We start from the raw sequence: 19878 nt of genomic DNA, 5'->3' as shown, positions 1-19878 counted from the left end.
AAACACTGATCAGAAATCATATGTTTAGTTGTTTCACTGACGCTTAAGTTTCATGAACTCGATTGTACGTTAGAAAATAGATCCAGTTTTTGTTTTGCTGTCTATAATTTCACTGCGAATTTGACCTCAAATATTTTCTTGGCCTTGTTTATCATGTTTATTCTTTTGACTTACTAAGTTTGATTTACATCGAAGAATATTTTTCTGTCTTGTTTTTGTGGAAATGTCTCCATCAGCTTAACCCTTTGTCTGCAATTTTACAAAAATCATCACTGCGTGGCGTACATATATGATCATCTTTGCCGGCCATCTGCTTCGGGTGGCTCCTCATCTGGTACAAGATACCAGGTGTTCCACCCAGAAGCTAGATAACACGTGCTATGCGCCTAATGCACCCATTTTTTCTCCGATACAAATCAGGTATGATCTATCAGGCAAAATCACCGTAATGGGTAAAATATCGTTTTTTGAAATCGTAAAGTCCGATTTCTTTCTTCCTCTTGCTCGAGGTTCTCATACCGTCCAGCGGACGATGTTGATTAACTATTGATTCAGAGCGTCGCTTGCCAGCTGCTGAGTCCAAAGGGAGAGGAATAAACCCTGTAGTCATCTCTTCAGCTGGAATATAAAGAAGTGAGATAAGAAAGAGGACCGACTTGGTTAGTGTTGGTTTTGGTTAACGGAGAACAGTGCACCATCTGCTTGGATAATGGCAGGTCAGCTTCGTTCAGAGGTGCAAGGAGTGGTGTTAGGTCCAGGGGTGTAGGTTTTGGGTTTACGTCCATGGGTATAGGGTGTGGGGTTAGGACCAGAGGTGTGGTGTTAAACTCGATGTTGTTTCTACAGGTGTGATGGCTTTGGTGTTGTTCCTGGCCGGAGCCGTGCGGTTCACACAGGATTTCGTGTCAGCATTATATACGTCAGGTAAGGAGGTACACTAGTTTATCTATCTGTTTGATTATATAATGCCAGGGGAATGCCTTGCCGTCCAGCCCATCCTATTCCATATTCACGAGACCGAACTCAAAACATTTCTTCCAAATTTCCCACACTTAACGCTTATTGGGTTATGGAACCCAGTGCTCGTAAATCTTCACTCACCCACACGAAGCTCCTTTATCTACTGTTCCTAAAGTTATGCACCCGCAATCCTTAACACTTCTCTCCTCAGCTCACAACGCCCTCTTGAATACAAGACTCTTACAACTATCAAATCCACAGCTTTCATAGTTTAAACACCTACTACGAAAACTTCCACGTACGCAAGAACCATCGCAGCTTCCGTTTGGTTAAGGCAAAGTTCTCTGGACATCTCTGTGACACTGACTCTGATGTACTACTCTCGTACATGAATACGGTACTATCTTTAGTAGAGTTGCGCTTAAGTGTTCTCTAAAGGAATGACATAAGTTCAAAGCTGAAAACTACTTTGTATTACAGATGTGGGCTGTGTCAAGCAGGGCGAAGGGCGGGTTGTGGATGGAGACTACGGGGATTTGAAGAACGTCGCCCGCCACAGTATAAGCAGCGGCCGCACATTGACCTTTAAGTACATACTGCCAACTTCCTCTTTCGCCTCATTCGCGTGCATGTCAGGTTTTACTACAATTTTTCTTATTCACTTGCGTTTTGATATTTCGTTAGCGTTGCAGCACATAACCACACAGCAACTCTGAAAGTTTATGTAGGTTTATAGGCGGAAGTGTAACGATAACAATGTCATAGCAACAACGGTTGCTATTTATATCAAAGCAGTTGATCATCATCGTTCACATATCAGTTCTATTATTTTTAGGATTGATTAGAATAGCGAAGATATAGCTTAGATCATTTTTTCTGATAGGAAAGTAATTATTTGCTTTGCAGAAAACTAAACAGCATTTAGCATGTCCTATTGAAATTTTCACCAAAGCATTAGTTACCGACTATTGATGTAGATTCACACATATGATATCAACAATGCAATTCAACTTCTTATAAGAGTAAGTCAATCTGACTCTTTTCCATTGATTTGCCTTCCTTCAATGGATGATTTCTTAAAAAGAATGATCGGTATTATCACTCTTCCATCAAAATGTAAGATTTTCAGGATCAGTCATCTGTTTCCACGTGAGGTTTTTGAGATCTTTGAAGGGTGAAATATTGTTTTAGGCTGTAAGAGTATGTGGGTCAGTAAGAGTGTTTCATGGGGTAGTAAGAGTGTTGCGTGGGGATTTAAATGTGTTGTGTGGGGTAGCAAAGAGCGTTATTTAAGCCATAATAGTGTTTTCTTGACAGATTCCCACAGGCTCCACACTTCAAGGTAGCGGCCGAACCCTGGCCTCCACACGTCTACCTTGACGCCGCCTCTGACGGGTCAATCGAGGTCACGGGACCCATGGGTCAACTTCTGGACACTCTCGCTCTCTCGATTAACTTCACGTGAGTCTCTGCCTTCCCTCCTCAACCCGACATCATCCAGGTTACTTATGTGTACAGTGACGTGTAAAACATCAATGTGGCAGAAGACTGAGAAGACAAAGGCTGCACTAATTTACTAATCTTTTCCTCGATGTTTATCGGCACGTCATGAAACATTTGATTGAGTTTCACATTATTGTGTAATATAAAGTTTCTGATTTATATAACTTATGCATCTTATAACTCTGTATGTTCTGTGTTAGCTGAACCGGCACGGGCAGCTGGTACCTGTCACTCACATACTGGAGGTACAGAGTGGTATGTAGAGCTCACATATTGCAGGAACAGCGTAGTAACTGGCATGGACATATTGCAGTTAAAGGTGGTGTAAGAAACTCATATAGTGCAGGTGCCAGCATAGTATATCTAACTCATATTACAGATACAGCATTGTGCATGGAACTCACATATTGCAGGTATAGCCTACTGTATGGGGTGGTACATGGAACTCACATATTTTAGGTACAGCGTGGTGTATGGAGCTCACATACTGCAGGAACAGCGTAGTATATGGAAGTTATATATTGCAAGTACATAGTGGTACTTGAAACTTACCTATTGTAGGGAAATGCTATATGGACCTCACATATTGCAGGTACAGTATGGTACGTGGAGACGGATATTGGGGTGCACCTCAGCCAAACGGGTCGTGGAACGGAATGATCGGTACCGTTCTGAGGAAGGTAAGGTGAACGGCTGTCTATTTTAGAAAAAGTGAGCTTCCCCTAGCGCAGTTCCTTACGGCTGATCGGAGGATGGAAACAACCGTTTCTCTCCAACGATCTCTGTTAGATATTGACGTGAGGCGTATATGTCACCCCTCAGGAGGCGGACATCGGGCTGGGTCCCTTCGGCATGTCTTACACCAGGAGCCAGGTCGTGGACTTCACCATCCCAGTCTTCTTGGAAATGCTGCACGTCCTGGTGACTCGGCCTCAACCCCAGCCTGACCCTTGGGGGTTCTTGGCACCCTTCACGTGAGTGCTGTGATCTACCTCAGCACTAGTGTGATACCCCTCCCCACAGTCAGTGTGATTTACCGTTTCCCCAACCCTAGTGTTACTTAAACCCCTCTCATCTCTTGTGTGCCTCACTTTCTCCCCAGTTTTAATGTGATTTCCCTTCCCCAGCCTTAGTGTGCTTTACACTCCCTCTCACGCTAGCCCTTTGTTGATCTGTGTTCTCTGGGGTTTAGCATGTTTCCATCCACCAGCATTACCTTTCTGTAATACTAGTGTGATTTATCCTTTCCCAATTCCTGTGTAGTCCGTCTTCCACCCAGTTCTAGTGTGACTTACCCACTTACATGCCTTGTTAGGCATAGTCTCTCTCAACACTAGTGTGATCATGTCTTTTCCTAGTCACCCCTAGTGAGATGTGTTTTTCCCAGCCTTATTGTGACCTACATTCCCAAACCAAAGTGTGACCCCCTCCCCGGCCCAATTTTGATCGCTCTTTCCTTCACAGTCTAAGTGTGACATACCAGCTCGTGTAACCCTTCTTCCCAAGCGCAAATGGGATCTACAATCCACACTTTTAATGCGACTTTCTCTTCCCTGTGGTGGTGGTGGTGGTGGTGGCTGTAGGTGGTACGTGTGGGTTGGTCTTCTGGCGTCGCTGGTGACGGTGCTGGTCGCCAGCCTCCTGACGGTTCGAGTCCTGGGCTTCGGTGGACCCTCATCCGTAGGGCGTCACGTTTGGGCCTTCTACAGCATTTCTTTTACGCAGGGTAAGTGTTGTATGGTCAGGGAGACGCACATTATCTTCACTCTAGGTAGTTCGTTTTTATGTGGGGCATTAGAGAGCCTGAAGCTTAATTCCTGAAGCATGAGGGCACGGCTTCCCAAAGGCCGGGACATCGTGCCCAAGGGTCGTACCGACGTCTTCGTGGGTCGTGCCTTCTTGCCCAAGGGACGTATCGTCTAAAATACAATTCTGAAATGCTTCCACGATCATCACATTGGCCTTAGTCTCAAACCTGGCTGTTTAAAGCTAGTCATCAGAGACAGAAATAAAAAAGTTTCATAGTCTCAGCAGTTTTATCTTTGGACAAAACAGGCATCTAGTACGCTACACGACCACTCATGAAAAATATAAATGTAAAACAAATGTTTGATGGGTAAAAGAGTAACATATCCCCATTGAGAGAATGCTGTGTATCCTCTTTTTCATTCTTACAGGATTCGTCCTCTTTTGTGACAATGATTGTATCCATTCTGTTCGTATAGTCAGTCAGGTGGTTCTCATCATGCTTTTCTCTACGTCTGCTGCAGCCCTGCCTTGGATACCAACTGCTGATGGTCTTCGTGTGGCCTTCCTGCTTTGGATGTCTGTCGTCCTGGTCTTGGTGCGGAGCTACAGGTGATGACAGTCATGTTGATGGTGACGATGTTGACGCTGGTGGTGATGAATGCGATGGTGGTGTTGGTCGTGATTGTAGTGGTATGATGACGGTATTGGTTTGTAGAGTTATGGTGTTAAGGTTGCTGATGGTGTTCTTGTGAAATTGATTATGGTACTCTTACACAGAAGTGATACTGATGGTGGTGGTTATATTAGTGAAAACGATGGTGAAGATAGTGATGCTAATGTTTGGGAAAATGATGCTATACAGGCTTTCACTGGGTCACGAATTAAGATTAATCCTGATTTCCTCAACATAAAAGATCAAGACTATCTTGGGTTGAATTTTCAGAACTCTTCGTAGAACACATATTGAGTTAATGTTGTGGTCACCATATGTAATCAACTCAAAAATATGGAACTCAAAGGGCTTATGAAAATACGTGTCCACGAAAACATTATCTTATTTTGATTTTGACATGACCAAGGGAGAGGGTTGAAAGACTTGATTAAAAAAGTAGTTGTGCACACCAGATTTTCTATATTTAAGGAGGACACAGAACACTGCTAAATACTGAAAAACGTTTGAGTTCAGACATTGAGCTTTTACGGTAGAATCATACAAGACCCTGACACCCTACCCTCTGACCACATTCCTGCCACACTACACCTTAAACCTTTGTTTTTTAATTCCTCCTTGAACTCTGCCCTGATACCCGTCTCGCCAGGGCTCTGCTGACGTCCCCTAATCTTTCCCTTATAGACCTCGTGATGTTTGCCCTGACCCAAGTTCATTTGCTTCTTGAGATCTGCTTTGCTACAAACCTGACCCAAACGTGTTCCTTATCTCTCTCGCAGTACGTCCCTTGTATGACCCCAGTACTCACCCCTGAACCCTGCTTTGACCTCTAATACGACCTTTACTCTGAGGCATGGCACTCTTTTCAGCAGCGGTGCCTTGACGTCAATGCTGGCGGTGAAGACAGTGACAGTGAAGTACGATTCCCTAAGGGACGTGTTGGATGACCCGAGCCTCACGCTCCTCATGGAAGGTTCCACAGCCCTCACTACCCACCTCCAGGTACCCTCTCTACTACGTACTTCCAGGTACCTCCTCCACGTACCGTCCTTACTACCCCAAGGTACCTCCTGCAACGTCTTGCCACCAGGTACATCGCACACTTTCCTTAGGTACGTCTTGTTACAACTTCGAACCTTTTTTGCGAACACTAGGTACATAAACACCTGTTTTGTCACAGTTGATTTTTCCGTGCTTTTTGGTACCATCCAGACCATCTTTACCTGTGCTGTATACTTCCTATCACTGGATCAGTTTTAGTAGGGACTTTGTCTCTTCAAAAGAGTCCAAAATTTCCCTGCTCTTGTATGGAATGCAGCCTGGAAGTTGCTGGAACCCCTAGGGTTGTGTGATAATGCGACAGATCGTCAAATTATATGTTCACCCACGGTCGTATGATGACCCATACCTTCCTCATGTGGTGCAGACGGTGGAGATGGGCGTGTACGGGGAACTAGCGCGCGCTAGCCAGACTCGTGCCCAATACGTGCGCGCCAGCGAGACCTACGGCGCTGCGTACGCCCTCATCCCTGACGGCCGACACGCCATGCTGGTGGAGAACGTCGTCTGCAGGAAGATCTACTCCGACCACTTTAGCAGGACAGGTCGTAATCGCTAGATAGAGAATGGCTTGAGAAGGGATAGGGGATAGAGAGACAGACGAGGGACGGAGAGAGATGGGTAGAGGAGGATAGTAATGAACTGACATCGTAAGGGAGAGGGGTTTTCGAGTTCTTCTCTTCTTGCTATATACTGTTGACACAGTCTTCTTGCTTTAAAAGTTTCTCGTCCTAATTTGTTTCCTAAGATATTCTTCGATTGATTTTATTTCCTCTTGTATGTAACTTCTCGTCACTGTATCTTGTCCCCAGGCCGCTGTGATTTCTACATGTCTACAGGCAACTTCTGGAGGCTGATCTACGCCATGGTGGTGCCGAAGGGAAGTCCACTGGGCCACCTCATAGATTCAAGGTGAGCCAGCCACTCCCAGCAACACCACCATTTGTCCTGCATAGAGGGTAGTCAGTGGAGAACTATGGGTTCCCTTATCAGTACCCTTATTTTAGCCATTAGTTGTATTTTTCTTTCCTTTGATCATGGAGGATTATCTAAATTCCTTTACTTTATTATTGCAAATTCTAAATTCTATGAAATGCTCGTTTGAGAAAGTTTTGTGGTGCTCACAAATGGGTCCTGTGGTTTACATTATCTGTTACTATTGGTTGCGTCGGTTTTTAAAGATGATCCTGGTAATCGTGTTGGGAAACTATACGATATCATTTATTTCAAATTCTGCTTCAGATGAGTCAGGTGGAGAGAGAGAGAGAGAGAGAGAGAGAGAGAGAGAGAGAGAGAGAGAGAGAGAGAGAGAGAGAGAGAGAGAATTATGTCAGTGATTATTATTCAGATTGTATCTTCTTTTATCAGCATATTAATGATTATTGATCAGTGTTTGTGTCTCACTTATGAATTAGTGATAGTAGACATGCGTAGCTTTTAACCTTCAGCGTATTAGGGACAGACAACTCGTACCCTGGCTAGCCTGTACTTCAGACATGTCAGCTGAAGCTTTGTGCCATCGATGTACACAAAGTTTCAGTCAATCCTGCAGCAGTTCGTCTGTGTGTGACACTTGCAATATGTGACACTCGGGATGATCAGCCCTCCTTCTCCTCCCACAGGATTCATGCGCTGCGGGAGTTTGGAATTTACGAGCGCTGGGCCATGGACCAGATGCCCAATGTGACCCACTGCCTCAGAACGCCTAAGAAGCTCAGACTCCAAGAACCATATTCCTTGGCTGACCTCTGGGTAAGGGTCACGACCTGATCTCAGGGTAGGTGACACCTGCTTCTGGGAACTTCTCACTCGCCCACACATGTCAGCTGTCCTACTACACCCACCACACATGTGAGGTGTACTACACCCACCACACATGTGAGGCGTGCTACACCCACCACACATGTGAGGTGTACTACACCCACCACACATGTGAGGCGTGCTACACCCACCACACAGGTGAGGTGTGCTACACCCACCACACATGTGACGCGTGCTACACCCACCACACATGTGAGGTGTACTACACCCACCACACATGTGAGGCGTGCTACACCCACCACACATGTGAGGTGTACTACACCCACCACACATGTGACGCGTGCTACACCCACCACACATGTGAGGTGTACTACACCCACCACACATGTGAGGCGTGCTACACCCACCACACATGTGAGGTGTACTACACCCACCACACATGTGGCGCGTGCTACACCCACCACACATGTGAGGTGTACTACACCCACCACACATGTGACGCGTGCTACACCCACCACACATGTGAGGTGTACTACACCCACCACACATGTGACGCGTGCTACACCCACCACACATGTGAGGTGTACTACACCCACCACACATGTGACGCGTGCTACACCCACCACACATGTGACGCGTGCTACACCCACCACACATGTGAGGCGTGCTACACCCACCACACATGTGAGGTGTACTACACCCACCACACATGTGAGGCGTGCTACACCCACCACACAGGTGAGGTGTGCTACACCCACCACACATGTGAGGCGTGCTACACCCACCACACAGGTGAGGTGTGCTACACCCACCACACAGGTGAGGCGTGCTACACCCACCACACAGGTGAGGTGTGCTACACCCACCACACTACGAAGCTGATTTACATGTTTCCCACGCCCGGTCGAAAGCGTCTTTACTGTAATGCACATGTGACTGCTTTCCTGCCGTTATACTCTTGTTCATTTTACAGGACAAATGTCTTCGAAATACTGTAGATTTGTGCCTTATATATATATATATATATATATATATATATATATATATATATATATATATATATATATATATATATATATATATATATATATATATATATATATATATATGTGTGTGTGTGTGTGTTAAATCTGTTTCTACTTCTGCAGGCGGTGTTCCTGATCCTGGTTGGGGGTGCCACACTGGGTACCGCCGCCTTCTGCCTCGAGCTGTTGTTGCCTCACATTCACTTTCCTAACATCTCGCTCTCCTGGAGCTTCGCCATCTACTAGTCCAACTACTCTTTAGCTATGTGGTTTAACCTCGCACCTCGTCCCTCATTAGTTCAGCCACATCTCAGCTTCCTGCTCCAAGCTCACCTGTAACTGGTGATACAAGTCAGATATCTGCAAGACTCTGTAAGGTTCATTCTCCTGTGCATAAAAGCACAGCGGGACAACATCAAGATATCTTCCTGCCAGCTAACCCTCACCACCCACCAGACAAGTATGACACAAGACATGAAACAGTTACGTAACTAACCAACTGTCGAATAACCCTACTAGGAGGAAATTCATTTGTAAGATATCTGGAAGACTGGCTATCGGATGGTTCACTACTGAGGAGCCTGTTCATGGAAAGCACTCCGACCGACGTATCGCTGCCTCACTGGATGCATCGGCTCCTCCAGGGATTGATTGCCGCTTCAGAGTATGGTCTCCGATAGATAGATTTCCTTCTCTTGATTCGAGGAATAGATTATATCGCCTTTGAATGTATGGTAATACGACTCTGAGGTACTGCTATTCATTGCATAGTTATATGTTGAGGCATCAGTGTATCTGTTTGATACTTTGTTTTCCTCTGTAATATTAATTTTAGTTCGAGTGTAATAAGGAAGAGGGAGGTCTGTTTTCGCCGTAGACCTGAGTGAGGAATGTAACACATAGGAGATGAATAAACTGCAATGACAGCTCTACTGGTTATTGTACTTGGTTTTGTTACACACACACACACACACACACACACACACACACACACACACTGTAGAATGATCTGTATTTACTAGGTCGTTTCGTGGTCATTCTTAATCAGTTCTCGTTCATCACCCATCAGACAAGCTGGTGCAAGATAGTCTTAAGGGTTTAGTTACAGTTCAGGACTCTTTACTCAAAGGTTCTTGTTGAAGACAAACAGTGAATTTATTGGAATAGAATCTGCAGTGATTCACCCGTAAACTGTGGATCTCCTCACAGTCATCATGCGATTACTGTAGTAACACTTCTCTCGTATGAAAAGGTAAAGACATCATCAAACTCGGGGAGGAGACAGTGAAAGAGCTCTGAAAATATTTGAAGTTTTGATGTCTGTTATACAGAGACTCCAGTGAGTAAAGAAGATGCAAAAAAATAGCCTCAAAAGTAATACACCACATTATATATATATATATATATATATATATATATATATATATATATATATATATATATATATATATATATATATATATATATATAATAGTTGTTACAACAGTTAGTGAATTTGTATATAATCCGTACAAGGTATGAGAGGCTTGTTAAAGGTAATTGCATAAGTGTTTGATTTAATTACTCTTGTTTCCCACATGTGATGAACAAAGACCTGACTCATAATTCGATAACGTAATGATAATTACCTTGGAGATATGGATAATGATAACAGTGTCAGTATTGAAAGCAATGGCATAATAATGATATTGTAGGTGATAATTGTATTAGATTTCATATGATAATAATAATAATGATAAAAATAATAATGGTGATAATGATAATAGTAATGATGATAATAATGATAATGTTAATAATTAATGATGATAGTAATAATAATAATAATAATAATAATAATAATATCACCCTGAATATTTTTCTAGGAATACTTCAGTGATATATGCACGATCTCCACTTGACGTTTACATTTCACAGGGGAGAGGAATTCTCACAGAAGCTGGTAATATCCTTCAGATGAACTCACTCGACACATTTCATTGGGTTGATAGCGATGCCATATTATCCTATGTAATCATTCATTATGTAGACGTTCCTCCTCCTCTAGAAACCCGGGGGAGTTGTCCTTGCTAGCCCTCTGCAGCAAAATCTGAAACAATCGTAATTAGTAAGGCTTAAGGACACGACTGGTTAGGAATGTCATTAGGATGCAGCATAGTGTGTCAACCGAGGGATATTTATCCGCGGGAGGTGACACAAGCCTGACTCAGCCACGGTATACATGGTTATTTATGGACAAAAACAAAAGAAAGGGAAGAATATTTTCTAGAGCTACCTTGAGTTTAGAGTATCTTTTAGTGTAAAGGCATTTGTTTGTGTATCTGTATCTTTCTGTACATGTATTGTGTATGTATCAGTCTAGTTATTTATCTATCTATCTGTATATATATATATATATATGTATGATATAAGAAGTAGGAAGAGTGTGAGGTTATGGGTTGGTTAGAGGTGCTGTTGTTTAGTATGGTGGTTAAAAGCTTATCACCGTGGATACTGAAGGAGACATACTGTTGGCAGTCTAGGCAGCCCCAGGAACATTGTTGGCAAGAGGGGCGTTGACTTGAATTCTGTTCGCTGTCTGGACGAAAGCGTAGTCGAAGGAGGATTCTCTTGAAGCTGAAATGAGACAGTGATATCAGTATTTTCTTGGAGGTCGTGTCACGGAGTGTGATGATCATAAATCAATTCTAGTCCTTCCTTTTCCTGTGGTTTCCAAAGGAAAGTCTAGGGCAATGCTGTGTGTGTGTGTGTGTGTGTGTGTGTGTGTGTGTGTGTGTGGTACCTTTATAGCTGAGAGAGAGTGCTGTTATATCAGCTATAGAGAAGCTGAAGCTGGCTGTACTGCTGCTGGCTGTTGGAGTGGTGGCAGCAGCGGTGGTGGTGGTAGTGATATTGGCGAGGAGGCCTTCAGGGAGGCCCAGTACTGAAGGCTTCTTACAGAAGCACACTCGATCACTCGTGGTCTTCTCCATAATGATGTATCCTGGTTTCTGTTAGGGAAGGTCTGCTGTAGTTCTACTGAAGGGCTGTGTACAACTGATCAGACATGCGTTTCGTGATAACCATTTCTTTCTCGGTATATATACGTCTTACTCAGGAGGCATGTCGAAATATACTCAAACGAAAACATTTGGTAAAATTGAACCAGCCATAGTTCAAATCTGACTCGTAAGCTCACGAATGGTAAGAAACTTTAAGTTTATATCTTTCGAGTTGGTTGAATATGAATCGTGGATAGCTCGCCCCTCACTACCATACCAGGTCCTCAGCCCACGTGAAGAAGTCCATGGGGGCGGTCTCAGCGTAGAGGACCTCTGCTCCAGCCCGCGCTGCCACTGCCATCATCATCCCTGCTACCGCTAACCACCACCGGCCACCACCGGCTTCTCCAGGTCTAGCGCAGAACATTATCTGTAAATTGTTGGAAATTGATTTGAGGGTCAGACCACAAGTAAGGTGTAGAGCCCTACTGTTGTATGTGCTTCCGCCCGCCAGTTTGCAAGTGCCTCTATTCCTGATGGAGGTTTGAGGGTACGATACAAGGGTTTAATAATGATGGCAATTCCTTCACTGCATGAGCATATAAGACATCCTGATCTGTAAAGAATGGCCGTACTTTGCATAAGCATGGTTGCTCCCCTGAATTTATAAATTGGTTTGTCGGTAAGGCATTAAACAACTTATTATGTTCGTCGGTAAAGTCACCAGATCTGTTTAGACTGGTCACTGTTTGACCTGTTATGTTTACTAGAAAAGGCAACCACGATTGAAAGGCAACATTTTGTGGTGATGGAAGGTAACAGTGTGTGTTGTAGGTGCCACACGTCACCTCTACACCACACCCACACATACAACTTACCCACCCAGGCACTAGTACTGTCTCTTCCTTAACCAGCAGTCGCACAGAGGTAGATGAAGCCTGCCTGGCTCCAGGGGATCTGGTCAGCGAGAATGGCAGTGGTGTGGCGAGCAAGGCCGAGCTGCCTCGCTGGTCCGAGCCCGTTACACCTGCTCACCAGCGCATGACGTAACACCGTCATTCCTCATTAGTGTTTTTCTCATGCATGAACCCGTCATTATGATTCTTAATTCGTCCGACACAAGGATAACATTTCTATGTCACCAACAGCCTTTTAGGTCGTGAGTTGAATAATTTATTCAATATTATAATAAAACGAGGTAAAGTAATGATCCTAAAGCTGGCGATGAGGGGAGTAATGAGATGTGTGTGAATCTATAAGCAGATAAGGAATTGCGAAATGTGAAGGTGATTAAGGAAGATGTACGGCTCGTTACACGCACTTGGTCAACTCGCACAAATATCTACAACAAGCTTATATTCACAACATGCATCACAACTCGTCACACACATATGTAAAACAAACTTACGAATATACAGTACACGTACATGTAAACATGGTTTGGGCAAATCATGTACTACATACTACATCATTACCTACGTAACATTACACAGGATACAGTCATTCATGTATGAATAATTTGAGGACCCCAAGTCGATCCACTGGCCTCCACGTGGCGGGTCTGGTAACTCTGAGGGATCATTAACCTTCAGAGGCTAACAGTGGTCGCACACACACACACACACACACACACACACACACACACACACACACACACACACACACACACACACACACAAAGGCCAGCTTTCATGACAAAAGCAGTTGATAGGCCTAAAACCCAAATAACAAACCAACAGTCAAGAAACTGATACATAACTTTATGATATTTGGGAATATATCTGGTCATACTTGTCATACATTTCGGAATATGTTTAGATAAGCTGAGAGGGGTTATTGTCAACCAGATGTGTTTAACAAAGCTTTTGTTTTACTCAGATGCTCCATGACACTTGCCTGGACTCACCAGAAGAACTGAGAGGTTTATTGACACAATGGCTCTTCCATAACTGTAAAATTTAGGTATGTTTACTCTTCCTTACGTAACTCTTCCATTTTCTAACACCTTTTGGTTCATACAGTGTCGAGGAATAACCCGCACACCATCTTTTTTTGGCTTCCAGGTATGGTATACGATTGGACGAGTCTCATTCATTTCCTGGTCAAGCTGGATTCTAAGTGGTTTGCTCAGATTACCTCCGAGCCATTACGTGTTCCTCCCAGACCTGGTCTGTGTGCATTTCAGACCGTAGGTGAGTTTCATGATGATTTTAACTTTTCGAAAGCACGTCAACATATTATTATGGTCATATCTGAAGCCAGGATTATTTTCTAGTGGCAGTCTCGTTAGCGTAACAAGATAGCAAAGTGTGTGGCGAAGACCTCATGTGGGGTGGGGCAAACACCATCGATAGGAATTCTGTTTCAGGTGCTTGATAGATCTGTTAGTTTCCCTTTCACGAGGCAGTAACGATCTTTTGCGTGGAAAGCTCAATAGGGAACTTAGATAACACGTAGTCGGACCGTAGCCAACCCAGCTGTTCATCCACCCCTTGTGATAGGTCGATAAAATGCGTACGTGGCTCAGGGTAGGGTATCTCTCTCAGTTGCCCACGCCATCTCATCTAGCATTAAAAAAAAAGAGCCTTTCTTCTTATAGAACTGGTTGAGCAGTGGTGACACTTTTTTACTAAAATGTGTACCTAATCTGCTCCATGACTTAAGGGAATGGGTGATCAAAAATTTGTATTAGCTTATACATACACGCAAGTCAAGTGATAGTAATAACTGTTGAGTTCGAGGAGCAGTTTGGTTGTATAGAATCTTGGGTCATAGCCTCTCCAAACCAGGGGAATTGGGTATCTTTCCTTTCATTTGGCTTTGGGGCCCGTTAGTGCGGGCCATACCCCCGGACATGGACAGCCCTGGTAGGCATGGTAGGTCTGTTATACCACCCACCCACGCACCGTCTCAAGTATGGTGTGAGAGAGAGGTTGATGATCAAATCCCTAAGTGGTATAAGGACAGAGCTGGATGTCTTCCCATACGACGCTGGGCACAATTTAAGGATACGTGTGGCTGAGTTATGAGGCTGACGTGAACTGCTTCTGCCGTGTTACTTACCCAAATGTTCTAATGCTAAATATTGATGCAATTCACTTGTCGAGTGTTCGAGAGAAGAGATTAAAAAACTAACCGGAGAGTTTTGCTTTTGCATACGTCATGTTGCCTGCTTATTGGTAGATGGTTATGTAACTAGAATTCTTGACATACTGGTTGAACTCTCTCCACGTAAATGCTTTCAGAAGCGACAGTAGCTAGTGAGTATGCTATCAGTGTTGTTGAGAAAGCCTTGTATAAAAGAGAAGTTTGAATACTTTGGTTATCCCTGAATGAATACAGAAAACCAATCGTCGAAAGAGAAAAAATGGGTAACGTACTAACTTTTGTAAAAGCATATTTCATACTCATATCAATAATCCGGTCTGGAGGTGTCTTAAAAAAAAGTAACGAAAATCAGATAATACAGAACATTATGAAGACAGTAGTGCGATATTTGTATCTGTACTTACTTTCGATGTCTAATTGTTGATTAGGTCATTCATAATGACAATCAGACAAGAGGTTCGTGTAGGTCGTCACACGAATTGTAAATACTGAATCTTGATATACTCAGTACAAGAAGTAGAGGTTAAGGTATTGTTGCTCTAAGATGGAAGGTCAAGGACAAGAGTTTGAGCCACAACACCGTTATGTACCACAACCCTGGTCAAGGCGTGTACACCGCCTGTCTTCCAGGAGGTACGGAAGAAGGACAAGGCACAGGATGTTTGGTACACTCCAGGAGTTGTCTGACGCCATGAGATTCGTCCTCAGGATGTCTGTTGCACTGCAGCAGACGTCCCACACTACGTCGTACATCCTTCTTGTGTTGCTAGCACAGGACGCTGGGACAATGAGGGAACAATATGTTTAAACCCGAGCTGGACGACTTGATAATGTCACGAGGATTCTGACCTATCTTTCACGTGACCCAAGACCCTTAATGTCAGTTTTGAAATCAGAAGATTTCGACGCATCTTTAGTCCAGACACGTGTTTAACTATGGACTCTCATCACCAGGAACCGTACCATAGATCAGGATAGATAAACTTTTATATTACCATACCCAGGGTTCGAAGCCCTCTTTTGGTTTTTATACATTTGTCTGTCCATTGACACATAACGTCTTATGTATATGTGCGACTTATCCTGGGTACATTGTTCTCTAAAAGCGTTCATATGAGGCCCTTTCTTCTCATATAAGAAGCTGCTGTTAGACGTGGCGAATATGCTGATTCTTCATTTTTTTTAAAGACGACTTTTTTAGCATTTTAATATTCTAAGTAATTCTAATTAGTCATGGCAAACCACTTTTTATGTGAAGAATAACCAGGATCTTATTTTTATATTCATAAACACTGTTTCCCGGTAAAGTATTTGCTTAGATCTTGGTTTAGCACAGGCCAACATCAGTGTTGTCCAGGCGATGGTGTCCATCCTGGTTAAAGCAGACGGGAGGTCCTGCTTGGCGAATAAACAATTCAGCCTCGGTCGCCACGATGAAGCACATCCGGAGTGTTGAACACTAATCTGAATCCAGACTGGCCCTACGTCACGGACGGACTGGGCACATTTAACGGTTGGACTGGGACGGGAAGACTAGGGTGGACGACCCTACGGTCGCAGAAGGTGAAGATGTGTGGTATGCCTCAACCCACACACCTCAACCTGACTGTGTAGGTCCGGAGGCATCACCAGGGCGCCGACCTTACATACCCACTGACCTGGAGGACATCATTAAGGCGTCGACCCTTGACACAGTCTGACTTGGGGGGCATCACTAGGGCGCCACACCCTAGGCATGCCTGCACGTCAAATGCTGGTTATAGTTAGTTCATTAGTTATCACACCGTGTCTACTGTTTAAGGAGACGCACCATATACCACAGAAGACACAGTAGCCCAGATCTGGCCGATTTGGTTCTGTCAATTCGACTGAAATGGACGAATAACCGGAGAACGAATCGGCACTGCCTCGGCCGACCCTCGTGTTCCCTCCCGACATCAGGCCTCTTACCCGGTATATGCAATATTTCACTCATCCGCTTCACTTGTCCCGTCACGCCAGAACTCCCGATTATTTTCGCGTTGTGAATTCTGGAAAATATTGAGGGCGGTGAAGATTGTGTGGTTAGGGGTCAGGCAGAACCAGGGAGGATAACGAACAACATATCGTAGATTTTTCGTCTGCTTACATTGTTCCGGAGATGTATGGTGGTCTGTGTGTTTTCTTAATTTCTAATTTAGGTCCTGACCCCACCACTGGCCAAAGTTACAGATGGTTAGGGAAATCGTCAACCTTACTCTCGGTTCTGTGGCTTAGAATCATCCGACCTTATCAGATTCATTGCTGTCTGTATTCCCTCGTAACCTCTGCTTCACTGGTAGGATTTTAGCACCTCTTCTTTTCGGTGCTTCTGCTTTACAGTCTTGTCTCTATCTGTGTGAAGAAGGAAGCATTCTTTTTAACTGTCCTCCATCATATAACCTCGTTTGGATCATCATCGCCTAAAGTAGCCCCACGATAGCCTAGCGGCTTGGGGGTTAAGGGCGATGCTGGGGAGTAGAGGCGGTTGTCAGAGCTGCCCTTGTAGGTCTTTTCCAACATCTTAGCTAATCGGTGTATGACGTTGGCTGCTAGGATTGTGTTGGAGGGCGGTTCAGCCGAGGATCTTTAGGGTTAAGTGGTTTAGAAGACTTATGGCTCCTTAACAAAACGAGTCTGGTTTGTTCATGCATGTATATATGTTTATTAGATAGAAGCGCACGCATGTTTGTCCAGGAGTGAACACTGTGTTGTATATCTTAGGTTACAGAGTGACTACTGTTTCTGTTCCCCTCCAGCGTTTCTGTCTTTTCTTCTGTTATCTTTGTTACAAATGCCGCTTGTGTGGGCTTCGTCTCTCCAGAGACAGCTTAATCCCTTGTTGTATAAGAAGGTGAAATCCGTAGTTTTAGTTTAATCCGATCTAATGTTTTGCGCGTATATGAATGAATAAGTAAATAAGGTTAAAGGTCAAGCCATCTTATGCTTAGGGTCGCACGATCTTTCTCACTGGGTTAAAGATAGTTAGCTGGCCAGCCTCCACCCAGCTCGTCATATGCTCCAGCCAACGCGCTTCCTTGCCCGCTCATACTTCCACTTTCTACATTTTATAGAACGTAATACTTAAACATTTTTCAGGTAAGCTCTTCACTAATGGTGACCAGGGGCAACTGGGCTGAGATGAGGCTAGATATCCCAGGATTGTGGCGTCGTTAGTGGACTTCATCCTCCAGTAAATATCTTTAAAAGGCAGATGTAAACAGAATGTTGTCATTCCAGTGTTTTGCAGTGCAGGTTTAGACCAGGCTTGAGGGAACATGTTGTAGGACGACAGAAGGGCAAACACACACTACCAACGCTCATGAACGACTGAGAACCATGGCAAAATTATTTTCTTTTTTCCTAAGAGAAAAAGTGAAATTAACTGACGATCACTTTATATACACCTGAGAATAGATATAGATAGAGGTAGATAGATAGATTGATCGATCGATAGATAGACAGATATATATATATATATATATATATATATATATATATATATATATATATATATATATATATATATATATATATATAAAGAGAGAGAGAGAGAGAGAGAGAGAGAGAGAGAGAGAGAGAGAGAGAGAGAGAGAGAGAGAGAGAGAGAGAGACGTGGGGCTCCCGCGTGTCCGAGCATTTGCGGAATCCAATTAACCTTGAGTCGCAGTGTGGAATTAATTGGTATTGTGTGAAGCAAATCTTATCGTTGGGCTCTCGGTACTGAGTGCATTACACCTGTCAAGAACAACAGACACAGTGAGATAAGTGCCCCCACCTGCACACACACACACACACACACACACACACACACACTTCCCCTTGATACGTGCTTGATGGTTGATGGCCTTGATCGGGCTTTTTACAGCCATCTGCACCGCTGCTGAGGAGGACAACTTGCTCCTCCAGGTAGGTAGCCGAGACTATACTCTACCTCTGACCCATGCAGTTGCCGCAGAGCGTAGAGGTCCCCAGTGAAGACTGCCTTACCGAATGGCATCAAGGGAAGCCAAGTAAAGAGACAGACGTTTCGACAAGGAGATCTCATGAGTCTTCCTCAACGCGTGCATAAGTAAAGCGAAGGCTGAGTGTAGGTGATTAAAGAAATTGGGACCCCTGGCAGAGGTAATGTGACGAGCATAAACTACGATCATAAGTTTGGGTCGCGATAAACAGGGTTAGTACGACGGACACAAGTGTCCACACGCTCAAACCTCCCTACCGTACATTTGGGAAAGAAACACAAAGGAAAATTGCAAGAGTTGATGCCGGGGGAATTTTGTGAAAGGCGACCAGAAAACACAAGACGAATCATCCAGATTGGCACCTTGTACCTCGATGGGAATACCTTATCGTCAGCAGCGTCGTCAGGCCCCAGGCTGCCAGTCGAGAGAACTGCTGTGGTGGACCCAAAGAAGGAGGAGGATGAGCTGGCGGGAAAAAAAAAAAAAATAAAAGGAAAAATAAGATAAAGAAACCCCCAGCACGGTGGCATTCTCCCGACATTAAGATCAACATCAACTTCCTCCAAACAAATAAGAAGAATGCGTCGGAGGAGGAGGTCCACCAGCGTCTTTGGGAACTTTTTATTAGATGTTTGAGTTATTTCCACCTCCACACACTGATGGCTCCGAGACGAACGACCCGAAGCTGCTGGCGCAGTACTGTACTGGGGTCCTGTCCTTCACTTGGATTTATTTGATTTATATAAATACTTTACCACCAAGATAATCATTAGATATGCACTAGAGAAAAATTGGAGACTCTTCATCTTTAATGATCCGGTGTCACCACTTCAGGATGTTGAATTTTACAATAAGGAAGAGTTTTCTTACCTCAGAGGAGTATCTATTTAAGTCTACAGGTCAGCAGTTGAAATGTGATAACCTCAGAGGAAGATATCTACTAATGTCAGCATATTTCATTTTTGCCGTTATGTTTAATGGATGTATACTATTTCTGGCTTAATGACCAATCAGCAGTAGGAAATCTAACATTTATAAAAACATAATTGCCATTGTATAATTGCCATTATTTCGGAAAGCAA

The 19878-nt window shown here is 43.9% G+C and overlaps 3 protein-coding genes across 3 annotated transcripts in view; 2 read left to right on the top strand and 1 right to left on the bottom strand.

Moving 5' to 3' along the window:
* Positions 1 to 120: 120 nt before the first annotated feature.
* LOC139761645 (probable glutamate receptor) lies at positions 121 to 9673 on the top strand. The gene is made up of 12 exons (XM_071685940.1): positions 121 to 924; positions 1441 to 1549; positions 2278 to 2421; positions 3056 to 3143; positions 3286 to 3437; positions 4047 to 4189; positions 4734 to 4821; positions 5755 to 5884; positions 6309 to 6486; positions 6754 to 6853; positions 7564 to 7693; positions 8851 to 9673. Exons 1-12 carry the CDS (start codon positions 852 to 854, stop codon positions 8971 to 8973), a joined length of 1458 nt encoding a protein of 485 aa, XP_071542041.1. The 5' UTR covers positions 121 to 851; the 3' UTR covers positions 8974 to 9673.
* Positions 9674 to 10027: 354 nt separating this feature from the next.
* On the bottom strand, positions 10028 to 12686 carry LOC139761644 (uncharacterized). The gene is made up of 5 exons (XM_071685939.1): positions 12584 to 12686; positions 11983 to 12135; positions 11507 to 11714; positions 11233 to 11340; positions 10028 to 10813 (listed from the first exon to the last, which is right to left on the bottom strand). Exons 2-4 carry the CDS (start codon positions 12130 to 12132, stop codon positions 11243 to 11245), a joined length of 456 nt encoding a protein of 151 aa, XP_071542040.1. The 5' UTR covers positions 12133 to 12135; positions 12584 to 12686; the 3' UTR covers positions 10028 to 10813; positions 11233 to 11242.
* A 542-nt stretch (positions 12687 to 13228) lies between these two features.
* Positions 13229 to 19878, top strand: part of sav (scaffold protein salvador) — a 1023444-nt gene continuing 1016794 nt past the window's right edge. Inside the window, exons 1-2 of the mRNA XM_071685935.1 lie at positions 13229 to 13667; positions 13769 to 13897. The gene's annotated coding sequence lies outside the window, so the exon portion shown is untranslated. The remainder of the gene's footprint in view (positions 13668 to 13768; positions 13898 to 19878) is intronic.

The sequence above is a fragment of the Panulirus ornatus genome, chromosome 41 (assembly GCF_036320965.1).
Source record: "Panulirus ornatus isolate Po-2019 chromosome 41, ASM3632096v1, whole genome shotgun sequence".
In the NCBI taxonomy this organism is placed as follows: domain Eukaryota; kingdom Metazoa; phylum Arthropoda; class Malacostraca; order Decapoda; family Palinuridae; genus Panulirus; species Panulirus ornatus.
The sequence above is the reverse complement of the archived record's forward strand: the minus strand, read 5'-3'. Positions and strand labels throughout refer to the sequence as shown.

Excerpts from the sequence above, each read along its gene's own strand:
- LOC139761644 (XM_071685939.1), bottom strand. The coding sequence starts at position 12,132 with ATGTTCTGCGCTAGACCTGGAGAAGCCGGTGGTGGCCGGTGGTGGTTA. Across the intron at positions 11,715-11,982 it reads TCACGTGGGCTGAGGACCTG|AAACCAGGATACATCATTAT; the intron begins GTATGGTAGTGA and ends CTTCCCTAACAG. Across the intron at positions 11,341-11,506 it reads ACTCTCTCTCAGCTATAAAG|CTTCAAGAGAATCCTCCTTC; the intron begins GTACCACACACA and ends GTCTCATTTCAG.
- LOC139761645 (XM_071685940.1), top strand. The coding sequence starts at position 852 with ATGGCTTTGGTGTTGTTCCTGGCCGGAGCCGTGCGGTTCACACAGGAT. Across the intron at positions 3,144-3,285 it reads TCGGTACCGTTCTGAGGAAG|GAGGCGGACATCGGGCTGGG; the intron begins GTAAGGTGAACG and ends GTCACCCCTCAG. Across the intron at positions 5,885-6,308 it reads CCCTCACTACCCACCTCCAG|ACGGTGGAGATGGGCGTGTA; the intron begins GTACCCTCTCTA and ends CATGTGGTGCAG.